This window comes from Parasteatoda tepidariorum, chromosome 2 (genome assembly GCF_043381705.1).
Source record: "Parasteatoda tepidariorum isolate YZ-2023 chromosome 2, CAS_Ptep_4.0, whole genome shotgun sequence".
Lineage (NCBI taxonomy): Eukaryota > Metazoa > Arthropoda > Arachnida > Araneae > Theridiidae > Parasteatoda > Parasteatoda tepidariorum.
Window position 1 is genome coordinate 8736603 of NC_092205.1, and position 26188 is coordinate 8762790.

Consider the following 26188-nt stretch of genomic DNA (forward strand, 5'->3'; position numbering starts at 1 on the left):
AGTAACCTAGTATTTCTTTTATTACTGTATAATGTAATCCTAGTATTTGTAATCCTAGTAACTACTAATTCATTGTGCAATTTATATAAATGTTTGTAATAAATAAGAGAAAATTATATTTGTATTTATTTAGAAGCGACGGGTTAGTTTCAAAGGAGGACGGGTACATTGTTGGACAAGCCGTCCTCGAAGACGGGTAAAATTTCTGAGTTTTTTCGAGCCCTGTGTTTTCCAATTTATATGTAATATTCCGCGCAATGCGTTTTTGTAAAGAAAGATTTTAGAATGTTATTTTATTTTTTACCTTGTAAAAAATACCTGAATGAAAATTGTCTTATATATTCGACAATGCTTTGTTAATATAATATTGTTTCGAAAAGAAAATCTAGATCCTTAAGCTTAATTCTCATTATCTTATTAATGATTATTCCTTAATGACAAATAACGATAATCATAAGCTGAACATAACTCAATGCCGAAATTTAATAATTACAAAATCACGACTTCTAGAACAGATTTAGAGTTGATTTTATCACAGACAAATTACAATCGCGGTCTGAGTTGCTTTTAATGCTGTTGATGTCACAGTTAATTGTGTAATTCTTTCTTTTTTCAAAACTCGTTTTGTTCGACTTTTTTTCTCGATTTTATTCGATGTATTTGAAGATGGTATGTTGTAAACGGAATCATGTGTCCGTTATTGAAGGGGAAGGCTGATTGACTTTTTAAGGAAGTGATTTAGGTTGTCATTGAAATTGGCTTTTTACCATATATGTACAAAAAATAACGTTTGATTTTAAATTGCTTTTGTTTCTGTTATAGATATCTTTGATTATCTTATTTGATTAAAGTGATGTCATTCCTAATGTTGATCTTTTTAAGACATAAGTATTATTTTAGGAAAAGTTTTAAAAGTGCTTTTCTGTTTAAATGATTTTGCACGAAAATGCTATGCAAAATAATAAAACGCGCTTTCCTTAAACCCAAAATCTGTCAATTTTATCAGGTAATAATCTATTAGTGCAACTGGTTTAATCCCAGATATTGAAATTTTACAGCAAGTGCATTTTAATGCTATTATTGCTGTTTTTCTACAAATTATTAAAACCATTTTGATTCATAAGTAAAGGCTCCTAACCTTTTTTGATCATTTCCAATTTAGCAATTCATATATATTTTAACGCCCCTAAAAAAACCATATAAATAAATACTTATTAAATAAATGTTTTTGCTTTTAAATCATTTGAAATTTTCGTTGTAATATACTTCCATACGTTGCTGAAAATAAAACTAAATACATAGCTAATGTATTTATATTAAAAACGTTATTTATACTAATTCTGATGAAAACATCTATTTTTTTTTTTGAAATTTTTAATTTTTTGTTAAAACTTTATATCCAATTAATAATCTGTTATTATTATTCCGTTACTACTGTGAAATTATTTAATTGAAATGCTTGTGAAGAAAGTGAATGAATTATCAATCTATGCTTTTGTGAAAAACTCCGTTACTATTTTGTATCAAAGAAAAATAACCAAATTCTACAATAAAGTAATGTATTTCGCTGAAAACCCTTCTCAACTTTTATTTGCTCCATTTTTTAGTTAAATTTTAATGGAAACCATAATTCAGTTCATTAATTTTTAGTACATGCGTACACTAAAATCAAATTAAGAAATAGACTATAGATGTGGGAGGTTTACGTGGTTTTCCTTGCAAACCATGTAACGCAAATGCGGGTTAGTTCCAACAAAAAGGCCTCCACGAAGGCATATTTCTACCAATACTTGATCCAGAAGTTCTCTTGTCTTCTGGATTGGTTTTAAAATTACTAGGCTAAGCAATTGAACATCGCATAAACTCAAAATAGGGTGTTATAAAATAAAATAAAAATCTTACGAAACGGAAAAAAAATTAAAATGTTGCTTTCAGATGCAGCAAATTATCGAATTTAATCGTGTAAAACTAAATTAATAAAAAGCAATGAATTATAGAATAATAATTTCTTCGCCATTTGATTTCGAAGCATTTATATACACAAATAAGATTTTTCTCCTATTTGCAGCCAAGTCTTTCATTTTATTTGCAGACGGAACGGTAATTTGTTTAAGTGAAATTAATTAAATAATCAGTACAGATGACGTGGTTATTTTCATTTCGTAATATGCCGAAATTAGAAAAAGAAATAAAACTGGCTAACGATTTGAATTGCCCAATTCAGGGTTAAGTGCTTTGCGTTAAGAAACCCCTCTTTTTGTTTTAATTTACTCTTGGTTATTATAAATATAAAATAAATTTTCTTATCTACCTTTGTTATGCATGAAACTATTCTTATGTATGAATAACTTGAAAGTTTGGTTTCTTTTAAATTTTTACATGTTCTTCACTATTTTTTTTATCATTTTTTTGTCCTCTTTATTTAAATAATTTGAACACTTCATCGGTTACCTCTGTAATTATCATTTATTGAATCAGTATCTACTAAAGTTTGTATTGACCTCTCTAACTTTTGAACATTCGTAACATATAATTAAATACATATAACGTATAATTAATAACATTCATAACAATATTTAACTTTGTACCTAGATAGCGTGTGAACAATCTTTTTAGATTCCTTTCTGGTAATTATTTTTTTGTTTATGGAATAGATTCAACAATATAACAGCTACAACATAACGGTTACTTTAAATAACAGTTATCTGTAAATGAAATTATAACGGTTCTCCTTCATCATGTATTCATGGTGAAATGTCCAGATTAATGAGATCATCTTTTGTTTCTCTTTTGCATTTTTAAGTAAGACAGCATCCATAAGCTGTCTACTTCTTACGAAACAAATGAATTGGGTGTGGTATAGGGTTCGGGCTAGATGAAATGATTTTGTTATTAAAAAGTTTAGGTGGCTATCTGCGTTTTAAATCACGTGGTGAACAGCTTTCCTTATTTGGTGATTTTTATGTATTCATAAATACAATATTTACCAAGAGTGGAAATTTGTTAAAAAAAATTTTTATTGTGGGCAAATATTTATTCAATTTTCATCCACTGAATGTCCATTAAAGGTGTAAGGATTCATTTGCCGTATAGTATATAGTTTTCACCGATTTTATAACATAAATATCCTGATAAACTAAGGTAAATACATGCATGTTCATATCGTATTATATGATTATATTATTTGATAATAATTATATATATATTTTTGTTCTGTAAACAAAATTTTTTTATTAATAGTGAAAGGGCATTGAAGCTATTTATTAAGTAGGAATTTAATGTAAACTATATATTTTTTAATTTAATGAATAGTACTTTTGAAACAATTTTTTTATAAACAATTTCGGTTAACTGATGAAGGATAAAAGCATTCTTAATTTATAATTGAAAAATATTGCAAATTTTTGCACATTTCAAATTGTTTTATTATTGTAGCATTTGAAATTCGATAGCTTGTGAAGTTTACCTGTGTTTAATTCTAGGTTTTATATACAGCAAAACAATTTTATCGATCCTTTAATCAGTGTTCTCCGTAAGCGTTTTTAGAAGGGCGAACCACCCTGCCTATCCTTTGATCCCTATAAATGTGCCCTCATTCTAAAAATAAGCATTATCTGTGTTTATAGGTTTAATTCTGATTACTATTACAAATATTTACTTTGTTAGGATTATTCTCTACTTGTTAAATTTTTATATATATGTCTTTTTTTGAGGAGGATATATCAATAAATTAATGATTTTAATTTTTAAATTAATGATTTTAATTTTTAAAATTATTTTTAAAAAAATAACTTTTTTAAAAAAAAAATGCTACTTTAAATGTTTATTTTCTCAAAATTATCTGTTCAAATTTTATAAAAATCTTTCAAGTTGCTTATCAAATAAGTACTATTTTTTAAAATTATTTTTATAAACTACAAATTTTTATCTTATTCTGATAATGAGAGATAATAGTTTTTTGAAATATGCATATAAAATAGTATAAGAGGGTAATTTAAAAATTATTGAAGATCAAAATTCAGTTATAACAAAATTTTGCACATTTTGTAAAAATTTTACGATGTTAAATGAGTGCTTTTTTAAAACTTATAGTACCTTCTTTTGAGAGGCAGCGCCCTTTTTTATTTTCAGGGTGTTAATAACCCATCTGCATTAAATAAAATATCGTTTTTTTTGTTTTGTTTTTTAGCTTTTAAATATAATTATCTAAGTAAGTAGTTTGCAGGACAATTTAAGTTTCTCTTTTCACTGGTTGTCAAAATATTTATAATACTTATACTTTCTCTTTATACTATTTCATTTCGTAATTTTTTTGTAAGTATTTTTTTAAAATTCTTTTGATAAAAATTTAAAAATTCTCTATCTACCATTAATCTAAAACAAAATTAACTGCATGTTTCTGGCATTTAAGTATGAATTATTTCCATATATTTATCTAAGCGATGTTTTCAATATATAATTAATTTTTGGAATAAATACAATCGATTTTTAGAATTTTTGTAAGAAATTTCTAGAGTTTTTAAGATAGCACGTACAATCGATTTTTAGGCTTAATATAATCAATTTTTCGAATTCATGGAATCGATTTTTAATTCATAAAATGAGAAAAGAAAGACTATCAAAACAACTGAAATATGGTAAAATTTACTATGTTTCTGGTATTATGGGAACACTAAAAAGCTGGGTAACTTTTACTGAATCGCTTTAGAAATCATTTTTGTAAAATTGACTGCAAAATATGGTTTTGTAATATCCCTAGAAGCAAAATAACTTGGACACTCATTGGACCAACATTCACGAATCTTTTTAATCTTCACAAAAATCATTTTTAATTTCTTTTAATTTTTTTATAATACCTTAGCATGACACAAAATCCATTTATTCGGTTAAATTTTATTTTCAGTTTTGCATTTTTTACTAAATGTATGGTAATAAAAACTATAACTTTGAAAACCATTATTTCCGTTGAAGAGTTTCCACATAAACGGAAATATTACTAATTAAATCGTTTAAATACTGTGTATTTTGATTTTTAGTAACAGAATTATTTTTTTTTTACCAGAAATGTCATTCCTATACAGTATGGTAATTTTACCAGAAAAGTAATTGTTTTTCGGACGGTAAATTTTGCAGTAATTGTTTTTCTCCGTGTAGAATAATTTTTTATATAATTGATTTTTATTCATCATGAACCAAAAACGAAAACCCAACAAATTCGGTTTTTATAGTTATTTAAAAATAATTTGATACATTATTTAACTACGTAAAGAGAATACGCAATAATTTTTAGAAATAAAGTAATATTTATAATATAAAATAATATTTTGCTTTAACACTATAATGACGTAGTTTTGACGTAAGAATATTGGGTAGTATTTTGCAGTTATTTTAGATAACTGGATCTTATTACAGAATATTTTATTTAACAGAGTCATTTCATTTGAAAAGGGTGAAAGAGTTGTACATTTTCGAGGTTAATTTTGTTTTTGCGGGTTAGATGAAATTAGCGAGGTTATTGAAAAGAGAATTAATCGTGAGTTATAAGTTCACTTTCCTAATTGAAGAACAATAGTTCGAGAATCACTATTAAATAGGCCAAGGACTCTTGAAACCGCTAATTCGAACCATAATGGCAGACAATGCCGTTTTCCCATAATAAAAAGTAATCTTAAATGTTTTTATTTTTCGATGAACTCATGTTGCATTGTTTTGTTCAAAAAATAAATCACTCTATCTTAATTTCACTTTAATAGTGTTTTTTACTTTTAAGTGAATTCAAGTCGATAACAGCAAGTAAAAGCCTTATCAATCAAAGTCTTTTTACCGGTTTTTTGGTGATTTCCCTGAAAGATTATTTAGTTCAGTGTTTCCCAAACTTATGATCTTTGTGTACCCTTTTTAACTTTTTCATAACGCTGGGTACCACTAATAAAAAAAATGAATGTGTTTTTTTAAAAATATGTTTATTTTTCTTTTTGGTACTCTTTTTGTTAATAAGTTTACTTGTATCAGTGAGAAGGATGATATTGTTTTTGCTGTGGTAAAAAAATGTCAGAAAAGTTAAAAATCACAACTGGCTGTTGACACCACTAATTATTAACTGTTAACTCTGCAAAAAATAGCCAATAGAAAAATACGTAACCGTAGATTTTCATGGCTAGCTTTGTTTTTAAATAAAAGTTTTTGAAATTTTCGTTTGTTGCAAGATATTTCACATAAGAACGGGTACCCCCGCTGAACTGTTCCTGCACCCTTGGGGGTACGCGTACCACACTTTGGGAAACACTGATAGTTTATGCGGTGTATTACTTAAAGGAATGATTTTTAAAACTAAATGTAATTTGTATAGTGTGTTTCTTTGAAGAAACATGTTAAGCTACTAATTTTTTCTGCGCTAATTTGTCGAATAAATCGAAAATTCTGACGAAAAATACTTCGAAAAAGCATGAACTGATATTAATGCGACTTATTTTGTTGGATATTAACTCTTTGGATAAGCTGTGGCTCCGCGTTGATCCTACTGCATTCGGAAGGAAATTTTTTAATTGCAAAATAAAAAAAAAAGTGCGGAATATTGGGAAGTAAATTTTTTTGTAACGTAATACCCAGGATGTGCATTATCCGGGAGCTAATTTTTCAGGAACAAAATATCAATTGTGCGGCGTGTCTTGACCTGAAAATAAATTTTTATAAACGAAATATTCAAGATGTGAAATGTTCCAAAGATAAATGTTTTGTTGAAGAATTTAGAATGTGTCATTTAAGAGAATTGATACTTGACGGACCTCGAAATAGAAGGGAAAGAACGGTTGCTAACGTAAACAAATGCCACGTTTCAACAACCAATCAGGATAGAGATACCCGCACTACGTTTGAGGTATCCCATTAAAAAACATATTTTAAGTTAAGCCCTCGAACCATAAATATTAAATGAAAATCCATTCATAAGATCAAAATTAAAAAGTTATTCTCTTGTCTCGAAAGCGAAAAGCTAAATATCCATCGAAGATTTTGTTCGAATTTTCTATAAACTATGATAAAGGGGAGGGAAGACGTATAGGAAGAAAAAAAAAATGTTCTTACTATCAAATCATGACCGAACAGTTGTTAATACTTTCAAATACAACTGGATAAAATTCAACTGTCAATTGTTTCGTTTGGAAGCAATAAAAATCTGTTTATGTACTGCTTTTTTTTCTTTACACGTCAAGTTATTGATTTGAATTGGAAAGTTTTTATTTCGCACATAAAATTGAAGGTCATTTGCCTAATTAGGGAATAGCTTCCAAATCAGTATTGTAATTGGAATAAATTTTCTATTTATAATTTTTAAGTTGATAGATGGATTGTATTTTGTTACTAGTTAGCATACTTGATTGGTTCTAAAGCGTACATAAAAAATAATGAGGAATTTCATATTAAAACAGTGAAAAGTCTGAATCGTCATACATATCGCTGCATTTGATGTTTTGTACTTTTCGCAGAAACATTTTAAATGAATGCAATCTGATATTTTGTGTTTGGTAAGCATGACTTTTACACTTAGCACGCTTATGATTTACTTTTAAAAAGATATGTTAGTATCTAAGCATTCTATGACGATTTTTAATTTAAATGTACACTGAAAAATTTTTGTGCGTAATCTGAACACTAAAAATGGTGGTAACTGTACACCGATATGGTGTTTTACTCATTCTGTATATGATTTAAGTTGATAGACTGATTCTATTTTGTTACTAGTTAGCATATTTGATTGGCTTTATAGGATACCTAAAAAATAATAAGGGATTTAATATTAAAACTGTAAAAAATTTGAATAGTCGCTCATGTAAGTGCATCTGATATTTTGTGCCTTTTGCATAAACATTTCAAATAAATGCATTTTAATATTTTAAACTTGGTATACATAACTTTTACGCTTGGTTAGCTTATGAATTACTTATAAAAATGTTTTTATTTTATTATTTAAGCATGCTTTTAAAAAAGCAACGATTTTGAAATTAAAAGTACACTATAAATATTTTTTTTTATAATCTGTTAACCAAAAATGGTGGTAACAATGCATCGACGTGGTGTTTCACTAATTCTATTTATGATTTAAGTTGATAGACTGATTGTATTTTAATCGATCACAATCAATATTTGGTTGTCAATCAGGAAAGAAGATTGAAACTAACTTGGTATTAAACGGGCTCTTACGAGTTTATTAATTAAATCCCTCAAAAAGTACATTTTATTTAAACAAACCGCCTTCTTGTCATTTTCCTGAAATTGCACAATTAATCGTCTTTAAACTTATAATAATAATCCAAAAGCATTTTATTTGTTTAAAACTTACCCCCATAAAAATTTACAAAAACTTAGAATACGGCAATGAATCGCCGAATTGGCTATTTTTTAAAAAAAAGTTTAATACCCTTTAAAATATTTAAGTCATTTGTCAGTTCTAAAGACCAGATAATTTTTCACGACAATATTATATATTTAGTTTATGACAATCGAAATGCTTCGAGTGTAAGGCACTTATACTATGGCTTTTTTATTTCCTTTGAAGACAGAGCTTCGCGAAAAACAGCGTTAACAGTTTAAATATACAATAATTATTCGCCAAATTTGCGGAGCTCTGATAAATACAACCTACTTCACCAATGAGCTTGCAGATAGGTGCAAGCTTAATCAATTGCTGGTATTAAATGCTTTTTTTCGAATAATATGCTATTTTCGTAACTGATGTTAGTTTACAACAGTTACTCATGACTGTTAAATCAAGATCAGCCTGTCTAGGTAGAGAAATGTCGGCAAGTAGGCGATTTTCATCGCTTTGCCTTCGCTTTTCATAGCTTAAAATCATCGCTTTGCCTCCATAGTGAGGCTCTTAAACTGTGTTTTTTTTTATTTTCCTTGGAGACAGAGTTTCGAACAACCATCTTAAAATAAAGTAATTGTTGACACAATTTTTTTGAGTTTTTTAACACCAAATTCGGATAGGTATTACACTACAGTTTTTACAGTGTATTGTATTGCTTTTGAAAAATAACGGATGGAAATAACAAGTTGAAAATGGAAACTAATAAAATATATAAAACGAAACGTTTGTAAGTGAACTTTACAAAAACTAGTAATGAAACGGCTCATTAACTTTCGTGAAGAGTAATTAAAAACGTTTTGTATAAATTGAAGGATTAAATTATTTTTTAACGTTTGTTTGCTGTTAAATTTTGACTGGGGTCGAGTGGATGGTCACTAACTTACATTTCATTTCTAATACTTTTGACCATCAAAAGGACTTTCTTGACCAAACCCCACACGGAGAAAAAAAATTTAAATTACCGCACTGTATTATAATGACATTTCTGGTAAAAATGAACATAATTCTGGTCAATAAAACCAAAACATATGGTATTTAAACTATTAATTTGGTAATTAGTCCACTTTTATATGGTAACGGTTTACCGGAAGTTCTAGTTTTCAAAATTTTAGTTCTTATTACCACACATTTAGCAAAAAACACTGAATAATAATTTATGTTAACTGATAACAGAACATAAGTTTATGTTTTTCTAATTGTGTGGTAATAAGAACTGTAATTATGAAAAACCAAACTTTTCGGTAAACCTTTACCATGTGAACAAAAAAATTACCAAATAAATGATTTAAATACCTTATATTTCGGTTTTCATTATCAGAATTTTTCAAATTGTGTGGTAATAAGAACTGTAATTTTGAAAACGAAAATTTTCGGTAAACCTTTACCATGTGAACGAAAAAATTACCAAATAAATGAATTAAATTCCTTATATATTTTGATTTTTATTACCAGAATTTTTCTAATTGTGTGGTAATAAGAACTGCAATTTTGGGAACCAAAAATTTCGGTAAACCTTTACCACGTGAACGAAAAAATTACCAAAGAAATCAATTAAATACCCTATATTTTGAGTTTTATTACCAGAATTATGTTTTTTTTTTCACAAACGTCATTACTATACACTGTTAGACATTTCTCGGAAAAAATGGTTAAATAACAATTTATGTAATTGTTGTTTACAATATTCAAAAAAAAAAAAAAAAAAAAAAAAAAAAAAAAAAAAAAAAAAAAAAAAAANAAAGAACAGTCAATTAACCATTAATAAGATGGTTTTCGCCGTGTAGCAAATGTATTTTTTCTGTAAACAAGTAATGAGAGTACTAGTGAAAGTATTTTTAAAGGTAACCAAAAATAAATAAATAAAATTAAAGAAGCTTGCTTCAACACAGTCATTTTCTAAGAAAAGTATTCTATATCACTTGAAAAAGTATATTTTTAATAGAGTTAAGTTTGAAATCATAAGTTATTGAACTATTTCTGATATTTATTTTTTATTCAGTTTATTTGTTAGTTGGACGTTGATTTGTTTTTATAGTATCATTCATTTATTTGATCCATGTTTTCTCCGACGTATGTTTTCAAAACATTTACGTGTTGAGAATTTCAAAACCGCATTCTAGAGCTATTATTATTTAAATCTATTGATTTGCTCATTGATGTTTTCGTCATTTTTTTTCTTAAACTTTATTTAAATTCTATTTAAATTTAATTACATTTTCAATATACTTCGTGATTTTAATTTTATTTTATTATAATATGTTACTCTTTATTTTACCTATACAAATAAAAACTCTATTACAATTTAAAGTCGAAATAAAAGTAGTATCCTTTTATTAAATACCGCCATTTCATTCCATTCGGTTACAGTTTGAAATATGCCGGCCGTAGCAGTAGCTATCAAATTCGAACATTCCAAGTAATATTATCGTTTGTCTTATTTGAAAAAAACAAAAACAAAATATGTTTTTGGCTTTAGTCGGAAAACCATTGTAATAAACTAATAATTTCATCGCATGATCTGCCCAAAAAAGGTACATTTATTATAAAAGCTTTTTTAAAAACATAAAGAATTTATTAATAAAACTAGTTTTAAAAATATATTGCGGAAGACTGTTTAAGTTCATTCGATTTTTTTTTTAATTTCAGAAACCAGATGATTCTTCGCATTGTTTTCGAACGAAAACGTTCCGAAAATCCCAGTGTTGCGACGTGTGCCAATTGCCTATAGATTATCAAGGAAGTTCTTGTAAAGGTAAGAAGAGTTCGAAATTTTAAAGTTAAAAAAAGTTTTAACTATAGATATTTTTTTAAATTTTAAATAATACTAAGTAAATTGCGGAAGATATTAAAGCAACAAGTTATTAATAGAACGAAATTTTTCAAGTAATTTCGAATGTAGAACTTACCTAAACCTCTCCCAGCTCTTGTGATACTTAAGTTGAATGATATTGCAGATAAGTTTCAATATAAAGTTTTATAGTACAAGTTGCATCAAATGTAGTTGAATTAAATGTAGTTTAATGGTACATAACCTGGAAAAGTTTTCGTTGAGTTGAATATAGAGTTTAAATTTGCAAAAGCTGTAAGAAATTCTGCTGAATTGAATATAGAGTTTAATGGCAGAAAAACCAAAAGAGATTTAGCCAATTTTAACGTATATTTTAACGGTATTTAAAGTCGAAATTGATTTGGTAAAGTTTAATGGTTTCGAGATCCGGAAGAAATTCTGGTAATTTTAGTTTAATAGTGCTAGAACCGGAACGGATTAAGTTTAGTTTAATGGTGGAGGAACCGAAATCTATATTGCGTCAAATGCAAAAGTAATTTGATATTATGCAAACTAAATAAGCTGTCCAAACCAACTGAGTCTGACACAGCACCAGGACACCAGAGAATCGTAGGACCTGTATGTTTACCTAAAAAAGGAAAACTCTTAAGGGGTCTCAAGGTTCAAAAAATACAAAAGTTTAGAAGAATTATTTGCTTTTCATGATGTCTATCATGGGCTTGTTATTGTTTTCTGGTTTTCATGTTTCGTTTTCTGCTTTCTGATTTTCAAAGAACATCGAAAGTCTGTGCGATTGCTGCCGAAAGCCTAGGTGCCTCTTGACTATAGAGAACAGATCTTAGGCTGTCCTCAAGTGGCACCATTCCCAATTTCAGAACATGTAGCAGATTTGTCAACGTGGCCCGGACTGCAGATAGCATTACCGCTGTTTTTCAAAGATCTCTGTCACCAAAGAAAATAAAAAAGCTATAGCATTGAAGCAATGCGACGATTTTAAACTATTTGTATAATCTTAAGAATTATGAGGCTTCAGAACCGATAAATAACTTAGATATTTTGAAAGTTATTAAACTGTGTTTAAAAAATCGCCAAATTAACGACATTTTTTCATTCACCGTTTAAAACATCAATGTCAGTAATGATTCAAAGAATTTATTTTTATCATCTACTCTGAGAAAAAAAAAGGTATTACCAAAACTACCAGACTATGGTAAAATTTACCGTGTTTTTGGCTCTATGGGAAACCGAAAAGCTCGATAGTTTTTACCAAAGCGCGTTGGTAAATATGGTAAAATTTGGCAATTTAATCAGGATACCTTAGAGCAGTGGTGGCGAACCTTTATACACCAAAGTGCCATTTGTTCTAAAGAATTGTTCAATGAGGTCATAGACGTGTCGTTAAATAATTTTGACTTCGTGATTATTGGAAAAATAATAATACTAAATACTATCAAATCAAAACTCTTTATTTACATTGAAAAAAAAAACATTTTGCCATGTCTTAAAACAACTTAAAGTAACAACAGTGTGACTTCTGTTGTTGCAGATTAGATGACAAATAACTTATATTAGGTTGTAAGATGTTAGTTTAAGCAGGACTGTTAATTTTTTTTTTGCTAGTTATCTATTGTTAGCTTGTTTTTTATGGTTATTAATTGTTTTTTTAGCATTAATTGTTAATTTTTTTTTTAATAATTGTTTATTATTTTGCTTGCTTTTTGTGAATTTTAATTTAATTGTTACATATGCTTCATAGTGTAATAACATTTGTGTAATAACAATTCATAGTGTAATAACAATTGTGATCGGTAGCGTGCCCAAAGTATTGCGTCAGGTGCCATAAATGGCACGCGTGCCATTGGTTCGCCATCCCTGCCTTAGAGCATGTCATAAATGCCATTTATTCGGTTAAATTTGCTTTTCAGTTTTGTATTTTTTACTAAATATTTGGAATTAATAACTGCAATTTAAAAAAAAAAAAAACAGAATTTCCGCTTTTTAGCAGAAATTCTGGTTTCATTCAATTCGGTTTAAACCGTTGCCATATAAATGGAAAAATTACTAAATGAATGGTTTAAATACCGTATATTTTGGTTTATATCTCCAGATTCTAAATACTTCTAATTTATCTTTTCCTATTTGTAACGAAATGAAGTGAATGATTTGTTATTTCATCATTTCATAATTAATCTATAAATAAATTGGAGACACCCTTCTGACAAATTCTTACTGGTCACACCCTGATATCATTCATGTTTATGATACATAAAAAAACGTGATAAATAGCGATCGTTCCTTTTAATTACTCGCAGATGGCCATCTGAATTTTAAAAAAAATGTGGACCACCTCTGTTTGTTTTCAGACAGATTTAACTCTTGTAAAACATGATTTATAAACACCCTTAAGTTCTTTTAAACGCTCGGCGGTTGTCATTTCTTGGTAGAACTTTCTATTCATTAAAGACACATTTCACATATTTTTGATGGAAAAGGAAAAGTTAGATCTCTTCATCGTGGTTTTTTTTCCTGTCATGTTATGAATTCCAGTTAAGTACAACGTGGTGTTGTGTGTGTTTGGATAGTGTTGTTTTAACCTCTCGAACTTGTTGGAAATAAACATTTTGAGTCGAGTTCAGAAAAAAGTACTCCGTGTATTCTCTTAAAACAGGCTTAAAATAATTTCCCAGTTGAGAGTTATTGCCATTTTTTTTTTTAGGTTTATGTTATCTTATAACGATAAATTATCGGATTTAAAAGGGTTTTGTCTTCTTTTTCTTCTCCAGTTAAGTACGCTTGCTTGCGTTAGATAAGAAAAATTAGTTAAAAACTGATAAGCAATTTTTTTTTTTTTTTGTTAAGTATTCACTTAAGCTTTTTAATCTTTGTAAGATCTCGGTTTTTCCAGACATTTAAAATATCGTAAAAAATAAAAAATGCTGCGCAATTGTTTTTCTGCTAACAACATTTGTTTTAAACTGTATTGCATTGTTGTAAACGCCATTGTTTTTATTAACTACTTTTTAATAATCTATGTTGTTTTGTTATAAATAAACATTTTATTAAACTATATTGCTTTGTTAAGAAAATATTATTGTCAACAATGTTAGGCTGGGATTCCCTATGTTCCATTTCTTATGTTAGAAGTATCTTTAAAAATAAAGTTGTAAACTTAAAAAGGAATTAAACTAAAAATAAAACCACATGGGATAAAAAGTTGAAATTAAAATTTTCAAAACAATAAATTAACATTAAATGCTAATTTTAAGCGATTTGATATATAATTTTGGTACAAAAAGTTTATAATCATCCTAAATATAATTAAAATGAACCAATTTAATAAAAAAAAAACTTTTTTTAATATCCTTCAAAAATCCTATCCTAAAAAGAGTGAAGATCTTATCAAAATTAAAATATCTTTAACCATGTAGCATAAAGCCATGTAACATAAAGCCATGTAACATTACCCTTTACCATATAACATCCATAACATGAATGTTATCACCCCAAACAAGAGTCCTAAAAACGGGGTAACACCGGACTTAAATCTCTACTTTAAAGAAAAAGCAAACAGTAGAATTAAAATAGATATTAAATTAAATAAGTTGCATTAAAATATAAATTAAGATGCAATTAAAGATGTCGTAACAATTTAAAATAGAGGAGAGGTGTGTATTATATAGTTATAGTATCATTTCATTCTTTCTCTTACTTGTTCTTAATTATTATTTTTATAGGTTGTAAATATGCGTGCCATAAGGAGTGCGAAGTAAACGTAAGTACTTATTGCATTTTTCCATGATTTTTCAAATTAGTTTATTATTATCATATTATTAATATTGATTTTTTTCAACAAAAAAAAAAACGTATTTATAGCAACGTTGTAAAACAGCCGTGTTCTTATTCGAAAGTTTGGGATTATATCTATACTCTTCTTAGACAATCTCAATGCTTTTATTAATCGAGTTTAAGTGTGGGTAAACCTTATATTAAGGTTGAACTCGGTTATTAAACTGAAATATCTAAGTTAAGACGGAACACAAGTATTTATTAAGCATTAAATATGACAGAAAGAAAAAAAAAAACGCTTTTTTTCTTTTCTTTTTTCAAGTAAAGAGCAGTCAGTACATGCGTATGCGAACCTACAATTCTTGGTTCTCGACTCTTTTTAAAGACTAAATAGAATACGATAAAAATTTTCACTGCCATTGACCTGATCAGGCAATATTTTGAAATAGTTCTATTATTCTCTCTTTAATAATTATTGAATACGCCAGTTATGTATATACACGAAAAAAAAGTTCTTATGAAATTACCATACTGTAAGATAATCACATTTCTTGTATAAAAAAAAGGAACCCAAAATATACGATATTTAAATCATCCATTTGGGAATTTTTCCGTTCATATGGTAACGGTTTACCGAAACTTCTGGTTTTCAAAATTATAGGTTGGTCTTATATAATAAAAAATACAAAACTGAAAAATAAATTTAATCAAATAAATAGTTTTATGCCATTTTCTAAGTAATCATGATAAAATTACCCATTTTCATCACATATTATAAAACCAGATTTTATTGTTAATTTTTCAAAGATCATTGCAAAAGCGCTTTGGTGAAAATTACCCAGCTTTTTGGTGTTCCCACAAAGCCAGAAACACCGTAAAATTAACCATCTTCGAGTAGTTTTGACCATACATTATTTTCTCTGTGTAAGGACTTTATGTAAAAAGTTTAGTGTATTATATAATCAGTTTACTGCATTAAAATTTTACATAAATTGCTCCACTTTTTCTCTGTATTTCATTTTTAAATTATCAATGTTTAAACTTTCCATTATGTTCCAAATGGTAAAGTCAAATTAATTTTGATTTGGAAATCAAAATTTGTTTTACTTAAATAGTATTTCATTTTACATTTAATAAATTGAACTCGAAATTATGGAACTAAAATTTATCATCTTTCCCTAATTTTGCACACAATATAATATTGATTGTAAAATATTTTGTTTAAACGACCTACTTCCGAAATGACCTGAATAATAAAAATACTTTGCTTTTACTGAAAAAGAGTTCGAGAAAATAAACAATCGTAACTACCGCCAAAATAGTATCGGAAGTGCCTTATTTTAACTGATCCAATTTGCACACATTGCTACGCAAACGTTACGAAAACACACCTGTGTTTCGTCAATCCCTGTTTATCCTCCAAAGAGCATCTTTGCTCAATCTTTCACTCATTGCATTGGAGTCAAGGTTTCTGGGTAAAAAGGTTTTGTTTGATTTTCCGAAGAGGAGCAATGGTGACGGAAGTTGACCACCAATGTCATGCAAAGTCAATATTAAAGATTTGTAGAAACACGTGATCTTTGTGGAAACCCGGCAGGTGCCCTCTTTATTGGCTGAAAGAACCGGAACCGTTTTTCTTTTTAGATAAAGAAAGTGCGATTGAGATATATAAGAAAATTGTTGAATGATTTACCCATGAACTTTGATATAAAAGTAGTTTTCCTTTTCAGGAATAGAAGATGTTTGAATTATAATACTTTCATTTTTAGTTTTAAGCTCAGGCAAACTTTCATCCGATTAAGGTATCCGAATAGTTACGACAACTTTTTTTAAAAATATTAATATTAGATGTCAAAAAACTAGTCTATTTGATTTATTATGTGTAAAAATTTATAAAGCTTGCGAAAAAATTATCATTATTACTATTTTCTTTTTATATGACCATTTTTAGGTAAAGATAAGGCATTTTTTGCATATATGCTAAACACTGTAAAAAATATTATAGCCTAAAAAAATTTTGACATTTTATTTAGAAGACTATCAACTATGTTTTGAACTATTATCTTATAAGCAAGTGCATATATTACTGAGTTAGATAATATATGTAATATGGATGTGGTAAAAAAAGCATATTCTTAAAAATTTCCGCTCTTGTTTTTATGAAAATACATGCATACAAAAATGAAATTCTACTTTTTTCTCTTAGTCTGTAGTTAACAGGTGTGTTATAATCATAAGCACTTATGAAAAAATGTAAACAGTTATTTTAAAAGGAACATGAGATATCGTGTTTAAGATGGTGTGAAATGTGAAGAAAAAAAAAAGTCGGATTTTGTAATAAACGCATTTAAAGATTTAAAATTATTTATGTCTCCACTGTTATCAACCTTGCACAAAAACTGCTATAACTTTGTAAATAATCAGAGTACAAACAAAAGTAAAGTATTTTTAGAAGGCTAAGAGTACAGGGATTTTAAATTTATAATAAACTCAATTTTGAAAATTCTGATCAAAATCATGTTTTAGCACTAGTCAGCATGTATCTTAGCACTAGTACCTTAAGGGGTCTGGGTGGTTTTAATTTCGTCGATAAGGCATCTATGTTCAATTTGTTTTTTTAACTATTTAAATTTCGACATTGGATTTTGAATCTTTTGCAAGAGTTTGTGAAACCCTTTTGTGAAATATCTCAACAAGTTTTTCTTTAGAGTTTACAATGCGGAGGAAAAAATGAGATACGATGGCAATTTGTGCGTGTGATTAAAGTGATGAAAATCTTGTTAATGACTTGAAATAACTTTTTATAGGCAGTTAAGTATGGACTTTTTAAGGTCATACCAAAGTTTGAGTAAATAGCTGTAAACAAAATATCGAAGTTTGAAGAAGATAACAATTTAGAAAGTGTTTGCGTTACTTTCTATTTTCTGTGAGTGGGTTTCAATATTTTTGTTTTGACAAAGAAAGTTTTTTTTTTTTTAAATATTATATTAAACTTGGTGTCGAGTTTCCCGAAATAAAATAAGTTACACCAGATTTTTTTTTTTTTTTTTTTTTTTTTTTTTTTNAAAGAGCCGAACATTTTGTTTGAAAAAAAACCTCTAGACCCCTTAAGACTGTTTTTCGAAATCTCCGTCGTAATGTGAAATGATGTTTTTTATGAATAATATGATATTTTTATTGGAAAATTGCGCAAACCGTCAATATGGAGAAAAATCACAGTTTTGTGACAATTAAAAGCGTTTGTGGTCTAATTTTTTATTATTTAAAAACTTAACCAAATGCCGCATTATTTAGGCTCTTAAAAATTTGCAAAAACTGTGAATACGGCAGTGATTTTAATAATTTTCATCCAGAGGACAAAATGTCGCTAAATTGGCGATTTTTAAGTAAGTTTAATAACTTTTAAAATATTCAAATTATTTGTCTGTTCTAAAACCCAGATAATTCTTCACGGCAATATAGTTTAAAATCATTGCTTCAAATATAAAGCACTTAAACTATGGCTTTTTTATTTTCCTTGGAGACAGAGTTTCGTAAAACAGTGTTAACGGTAACTGCTATTTGGCTATAAGAATCCTGCTAGCAGCTTGTAGGAAACGATTAATATTGGTTTGAGTTTTATTATAAAACGTTTTATAATGTCATGATTAAACTGTTTAAAACTGTCGCTATTACTCAATATGTATCGCTACGTATTTTTACGTATATATGTATATAAACCAAGCTGTAATGTAAGAGAAACGAAAAAAGTGAAGGAAAAAAATTTGCGAAAAGGTATGAAAATAATTATTCTAAAATTTATAAATTATATAAAAAAAAGTACAAATCTGTAAAAAAATTATGGATGGTTAGGCAAGTTTATCATTGTATATTATGTGTTTTTTTACAGATTTTATTAATTTTGTAAACTAAAAAGTCAATTTAGTAAAATCACATATACATAATTTGAGAATCATATATTAATTAAAAAATATTTGTTTAATATTTTTACAACATATTGAGACGTTATTTTTGATTCAAATGCCACAATGGTTGCCTAACAAATATTCTCATTTTTGTAGGTGAATTTTGAATTATACGATTACAAAATAAATGAAAACATATAATCTATTTATTTTTGCATCATTCTCCAATTTTTGTATTAAATAAGTTAATAAAAAAATGTGAGGAGGTAAATGCCCATTGATCTGTAAATAATTTTTCATTGAAATATCTAAAAACAACAAACTTGATATCCTCAACAAGTTTATCCGGTTCATTTTAAACTTTAACAGCTTGAATATCAATAATGTTGGTTATAATATTATATTTTAACAAAATAGTTGCATATGAAACACTAAATGCTCGAATGATCAGAATTTTTTATTTACTTACTAATAACCTATTAATGCATTCAAAATATTCCTTAATGCATTAAAATAATATCTTTATGCTCATTGTTTATTTTATTTATTTGTTTTAATAACTGAGTCTTCTTTATGATATTGCATTCAGAATGATATTGTATTCTGGTTCTTTTAGTTGTGTTTTTAGAAGTTTTTAACGAAATTTTTTTCAAATAAATATAAATTTTATTAATTTTAAAAAGCTTATGAACTTCAATTTTTTAAGTACCTTACCTTCCTGAAAATTTAATTTCTAATTGTACCTAGAAAAATTTAAACATTCTTTTGCTTTGAAACGTTTTATTATGTCTCACGAAATCATTTTTTGAACAATTTTTAAAATTAGTTCAAAATTATTTTTTAAAATTTATTTAAAATTAGTTGACCATTGAAAAAATATTTTATGGACAAAATATTTTTTATTACAAAACCTTTTTTTCATTAAAAAAAAGAAAAAAGAATTAATCAGCTACTTTTTAACATAAGATGCTCTTATAAAACATTTCAGATTCAAACTATATTTGTTTTTTTAGAGGTAAATTGAATTAATTACATTATGGAAATTTCTTTTGAAGGCGCAAATAACTTTAAATGATAGAAAGTCTATTATAAAGTAATTAATTACGTATTTTTCAGAAAAGCAAACACCTGATATTGTAACGTTCTCGTAAGATGTGTTCTTTATAATAGGAACTTCTCGGGTCCGCTTCTATTCTTACAAACAGTACCTAGATGGCGACACCATACTTTATCATCTTGTTACCATGGAGGTTTTAAAATTTATAGTATATTTATATTTGTTGCGGAAAATAAATCCACCCTTTAAGTTCTGTTTATTAAATTACTAAAGTTATACTCCAAAATAATTTTACTTAGTTAATTTTAGTTAAGTTAATTTTACTAAAATAACATTCCTTAAAAAGATTACTTGAGATTTTGTTTTAAAATTTTTTTCTTTAGTTTCTTACTTATTTCGGAAAGAAATTTTAAATTCTTAAAAATCTGTAACGAACAATTCCTTCTCCACTGCAATAATATATCTCTCTTTGATTTTACATAGCATAAATATATTTAATAAAAAAAAATTTCTCAGAATTTTTTTTTTTTTTTCATGAGTTCAGACAAAAGTTTTTTTTTTTTTTAAATTAATTTTNAAGAAATTTTCAATTCTTCAAAATATGTAACGAAAAATTCCCTCTCCACTGCAATAATGTATCTCTCTTTGATTTTACATAGCATAAATATATTTAAGGAAAAAAAATTCTCAGAAATTTTTTTTTTTTCATGAGTTCAGACAAAAGTTTTTTTTTTTTTTTAAATAAATATTCAAAGTTCCGAAATAACTCCTCACTAAGACTTTTTATTAAGAATAATGTTATATAAAATATAAGCTGCTCGTCAACCTTACTATCATTAAGAATAACCTTTAGCAGGAAATATTAGAAAGAACCTGCCCCTAATCCATGATTTGTGTAAAAAAAAAATAATAATAATAATAAATAAATAAATAAAAAATAAAAAGAGAGAGAGAGAAAGAAAAAGCACCAAAAATTCTCTTGTGATTACCCTGATGATTTTATGGGATTCTGGAATTTGAATCGCCCGGAGTATTTGTTGTACATAAATTGTACATTGAAAGGGCTATTCGTTGTACATAAATTTTGTATTTAAGAAAGAAAACATTATGCTCACGCGTCTCTAACATAATAAATAATGAAGATAATAATGAAAAAACTAAAAGTAAGCATTTTTTTAATTTCCATCTACGTTATCAATCGTTATGCCGTTGATCACGTTTGATGCTTTGTAGAGCTCTACATTCTGTTGCAAGCCTCCGATGTTTGAATTTCCGCTATGACGGGAGAATTCATATATATTTTTCTCTAACTGAACTAACTATAGTGCTTACACAAAATATTCCCGAGGTGGGTTACAGTCTCCTCGCTGTTGGACTAACCGTGAAAGGTTTCCGTTTCTACGTAATAAAAACAAGGGCTAGCTTTAACAGAAAATTTCAAATATATTCTGATTTTGGACCCTAAAATTGAGAAATCCCCTTGTCTTCTGAGTTGGTATCAAGTTGCAAGGTGAATACAAGTGTGTATGCTATTATATCAAACCTACTTACGTTATAAAATAAAAAATGGTCGTCCAGTACTTGCTGACGTAAGTCACAAGTACTGGACAGCCATTTTTTAACACGGTCATCTTTAAGGAAGTTTCTAACCACTGGAATTATTATAATTATTTTTGGATCATTGGAATTATATAATTATTACCATTGTTAGTTTTGAGTCAATAACTTTTTGTATTTTTTCCATCGCAATTTTATTGCGTATTTAGTATTCGGTTGATTACTGCTACTTTCTTTTTCAAACTCTAACAGAAAGCAGTTTTTTGCTATGTTCAGAAAGAGAGTTGTGGTGGTTCAAGGATAGAGCACTGCCTCTCGATGAGGTGACCCGGGTTCGAATATCAGCGCTGACCAGTCGATTCGAATTCCGCCCCGTGCCGTCAGACTAACCCCGGTGGAAGGTTTCGTGGTTTTCCTTTCCATCTAACGCGTATGCGGGTTAGTTCCATCAATAAGTTCTCCACGAAGGCAAATTTCTCCCAATGCATGATCCAGGAGTTCCCTTGTCTTCTGGATTGGGTTCAAATTTACGAGGCTTCGGAATTGAACATTGATAGTCGTAAACTGAAGATTGCGTCGGCTGTTCAACGACGGTTATAAAATATAAAATGTCCAGAATTTTTTGTGATATTATTTTATTGTTTAATTTACCTGTATCAGCGTATTTTAGTGAATATATAAGTGTAAGAATTCTTCATTTTTCTTTGCCTCTTTCTCTAAGGGTTTTGATAATTTTTAAGTACGTCGCTTTGCTTTTACTATTTTTGCTAGATTTTTTAAAATTGTTTTAAAAAAATTAAAAAAATTGTAAGCAATTATATTTCGTAGTTTTTTCAGATAATATCAGGATATTTAAATATTATCATATTAAACAGAATTGAAAAAGTGCATTCTGGGAATAATTCAATACTTCCTAAGTCATGATAGTGATCTTGTAACCTTATCTATTTCCTGAGCTTACCTCTGCTGGGAATGTAAAAGTGTTACTATGCAGAAAAAAAAAGTGAACTGTAAATATTGGAACCAAATAATAAGAAAAAAGGTTTCTTTTTTTTAATCTTCTTTAAGTATCAACCTTGAACGGGGTGTCAAAACCTTGAAAGGAAACTCCGCCCGCTGTCAGTCCTTATATCTCAAAGGGTAAACCATAACAGAACCTGAACCGGTTTCATTCCAGGTAAAAAAAAGTAAATATTAAATGAGAATCAGCTTTTTATAATATAACGAGAAAGCTTAAAGCGGCCATTAGCACTGTCTGTCACCTAATCCTGCGGAGTGATTCGCCAAATCGACATGAAGTGATTGGGTTAAGGATTTGCTGATAAAAGCCTTTCTAATGGACTCTCCGCAGTTTTGATGAAAGTGGAGCTAATTTGCCGATTTTTTGAGAGAATCGCTTCAAAATATTCAATTTGATGGATGGGCCTGGTTGAAGTCGTTGAACTTGAGAGGCGTTCGATTTTATTGAATCTCTTTTTAGCTGTAAGGTCTGTCAGATTATGCTTTTAAGTGTAATCCCTGAAAGTACTTTTTAATACGTCCTTATATGCCTTTTATTGGGTGCAAGAAACCTATAAAGTAGATTCTCTTCTTCGGCCTTTGTTTTCCTGTAAAAAGCTATTTAATACTGTTTAAATATTTTAATCCTAATACTTATTAGTAACTATTTTTTGGCAACACTCATTAGGAGCAGTTAAAGTCTTGTAAAGTATTTATCGGAAAAAAACGTTCAATTTGTATCTCAGAGGCTTAAATTGAGTAGTTTCAAAGCCGATTTTTTTTTCCTTGACAAAATTAGGAAATTTTGCTGCTGGTCAGTAGCCATTTTTAACAGTGGCTTATGTGGCCACTTTTAAAAATTTCAAATGATTAAAAAACTGTTAATACTAATAATGTAAAGCATTTTTTTTAAGCTTTTATCTAAATTCAGTGAAGATTACAAGACCTATTTTTAAAAGGAAAACAAATATATAAGAAACAAGCGTGAAGTAAAGCGATTTTATAGAATACTATAACGTGTTTATTATTTTTTCATATTTATTTGATAGAAAAAATAATAAAATGCCATATTTTCGACGAAAAAAGTAGCAACTGACTGACAAGTTTTTTGGTCACTATCCGTTATATTAAGTCACCCTGTGTTCTCCCGGTGGTCATGAATTTCATCCTATTTTGTAAAAATAAAATTAATAAAATTTATTTGCCCTATTCTTCATTCAAACCCTTCATTTTAGAGTTAACGAATCTTCTTGCCATTGGCGATTGCTTTCATGTGACTTAACGACAAATATAATTGAATCTCTAATTTTAGAAGCAGAAGCAAAAATAATAATAGTTATAAAGAAAACAATTTTAATAGTCTTATCCTGAGAAAATTGTCTTGACGATAGAACCACCCTTCAAAATTTATTATTGATTTTTTCTGTTTTTTCTTGCACAACCATATTTTTACTCTTACAGTCCGATTCTCTACACTATGTTATAACTATGTATATAAACTGATATAACTATGTTAAAATTTTAACATTTTAACAGTTGTTACCGTAAATGACCGAAATCAAGAGAATGTCAACTTTCACCGGTGAATGTCAACAACCACATAGTCGCTTTGGTGAATGTCCGAAATATTTGTTATATCCGATTTGATATTAAATAATTCGTTGATATTATTATATTTATTCGATGTTTTAATATCTGCTGAGGATAAATTTAAGAGAAACATCAGTGTTAGGAGTGTCGGATAAATGCATAATGGGCTATGAACCTTAAAAAACATTGATGTAGGGCATACCGGGCAGTGGCACTTAACTAGACCTAATATATATTCGGACATTTACCGAAGCGACTATGTGATTGTCAGTATTAACCGGTGGAAGTTAACAACTGGTCATTCACAGTAACACAGTAATTAAATTACTAAGAAAGTATGAAATATTAAAAAGCAGAAAGTAAAATTGATAAAAAATATATGATGCACTTCTTTATTATATTCTTATAAAAAAGGAGCGAATAATTTTTTTAACCGAATACCCTATAATTGTGAAGTGTATTCGTCCAGAAACTTAAACAGAATTATTCCACATTATTAATTACAGAATTATACAGAAACTTCGTTCAGAAATATATACGATTTCCATTACTTTTTCTTGTCTCGATTCCTTACTGAAGATATTTGTGACGATTCTTCATTTTGTTGTCGCAAATCCTTCCATTCCTACCTCTTTTATGATTTCTGTTACGTTTCCTTGCCACAATAATGCCTTTAATTCTTCATTCTTTTACGACACTTCAGTCCCAATACCTTTCGCTCTTTTACGATTTCCGTTATGTTTCTTTGTTACAATTCTTTACTGTTGTAAGATTTTTTTTTCTTTTTTAAAGTTTGTTTCCTTGTCATAATACCTTCAGTTACTCGCTTTTTTATGATTTCTGTTACGATTCCTTGTTACAATGCCTTTGATTACTCGCTCTTTTGTGGTTTCTATTACGATTTCTTGTTGCAATGCTTTTGATTACTCCCTCTTTTTATGATTTCTGTTACGATTCCTTGTTACAATGCCTTTGATTACTCGCTCTTTTGTGGTTTCTGTTACAATTCCTTCTTACAATGCCTTTGATTATTCGCTCTTTTGTGGTTTCTATTACGATTCCTTGTTACAAGGCCTTTGATTACTCCCTCTTTTTATGATTTCTGTTACGATTCCTTGTTACAATGCCTTTGATTACTCGCTCTTTTGTGGTTTCTATTACGATTTCTTGTTGCAATGCTTTTGATTACTCCCTCTTTTTATGATTTCTGTTACGATTCCTTGTTACAATGCCTTTGATTACTCGCTCTTTTGTGGTTTCTGTTACGATTCCTTGCTACAATATCTTTGATTTCTCGCTCTTTTGTGGTTTCTTTTACGATTCCTCGTTACAATGCCTTGCATTACTAGCTCTTTTATGATTTCTGTTACGATTCCGTGTTACAATATCTTTGATTTCTCGCTCTTTTGTGGTTTCTTTTACGATTCCTCGTTACAATGCCTTGCATTACTAGCTCTTTTATGATTTCTGTTACGATTCCGTGTTACAATATCTTTGATTTCTCGCTCTTTTGTGGTTTCTTTTACGATTCCTCGTTACAATGCCTTGCATTACTAGCTCTTTTATGATTTCTGTTACGATTCCGTGTTACAATATCTTTGATTTCTCGCTCTTTTGTGGTTTCTTTTACGATTCCTCGTTACAATGCCTTGCATTACTAGCTCTTTTATGATTTCTGTTACGATTCCGTGTTACAATATCTTTGATTTCTCGCTCTTTTGTGGTTTCTTTTACGATTCCTCGTTACAATGCCTTGCATTACTAGCTCTTTTATGATTTCTGTTACGATTCCGTGTTACAATGCCTTTGATTTCTCGCTCTTTTGTGGTTTCTTTTACGATTCCTCGTTACAATGCCTTGCATTACTAGCTCTTTTATGATTTCTGTTACGATTCCGTGTTACAATGCCTTTGATTACTCGCTCTTTTGTGGTTTCTGTTACGATTCCTTGTTACAATGCCTTTGATTATTCGCTCTTTTGTGGTTTCTGTTACGATTTCTTGTTGCAATGTTTTTGATTACTCCTTCTTTTTATGATTTCTGTTACGTAGTCACAATACCTTTAATTCCTCATCATTTTCGACTCGCGAAATTTTAACTCAAAAATATTTTTTTTAGTTCGTATATAATATAAATTG

The 26188-nt window shown here is 28.3% G+C and overlaps 1 protein-coding gene across 26 annotated transcripts in view; it reads left to right on the forward strand.

Annotated features, from left to right (window-relative positions):
- The window catches only part of LOC107456393 (focal adhesion protein tensin), a 348273-nt gene that overhangs the window by 128879 nt on the left and 193206 nt on the right, over positions 1-26188 (forward strand). For all 26 annotated transcript variants that reach the window (XM_043039853.2, XM_071177131.1, XM_071177109.1 and 23 more), the window contains exons 2-3: positions 11015-11120; positions 14891-14928. In XM_043039853.2, the coding sequence (XP_042895787.1) occupies positions 11015-11120; positions 14891-14928 (144 nt within the window). The remainder of the gene's footprint in view (positions 1-11014; positions 11121-14890; positions 14929-26188) is intronic.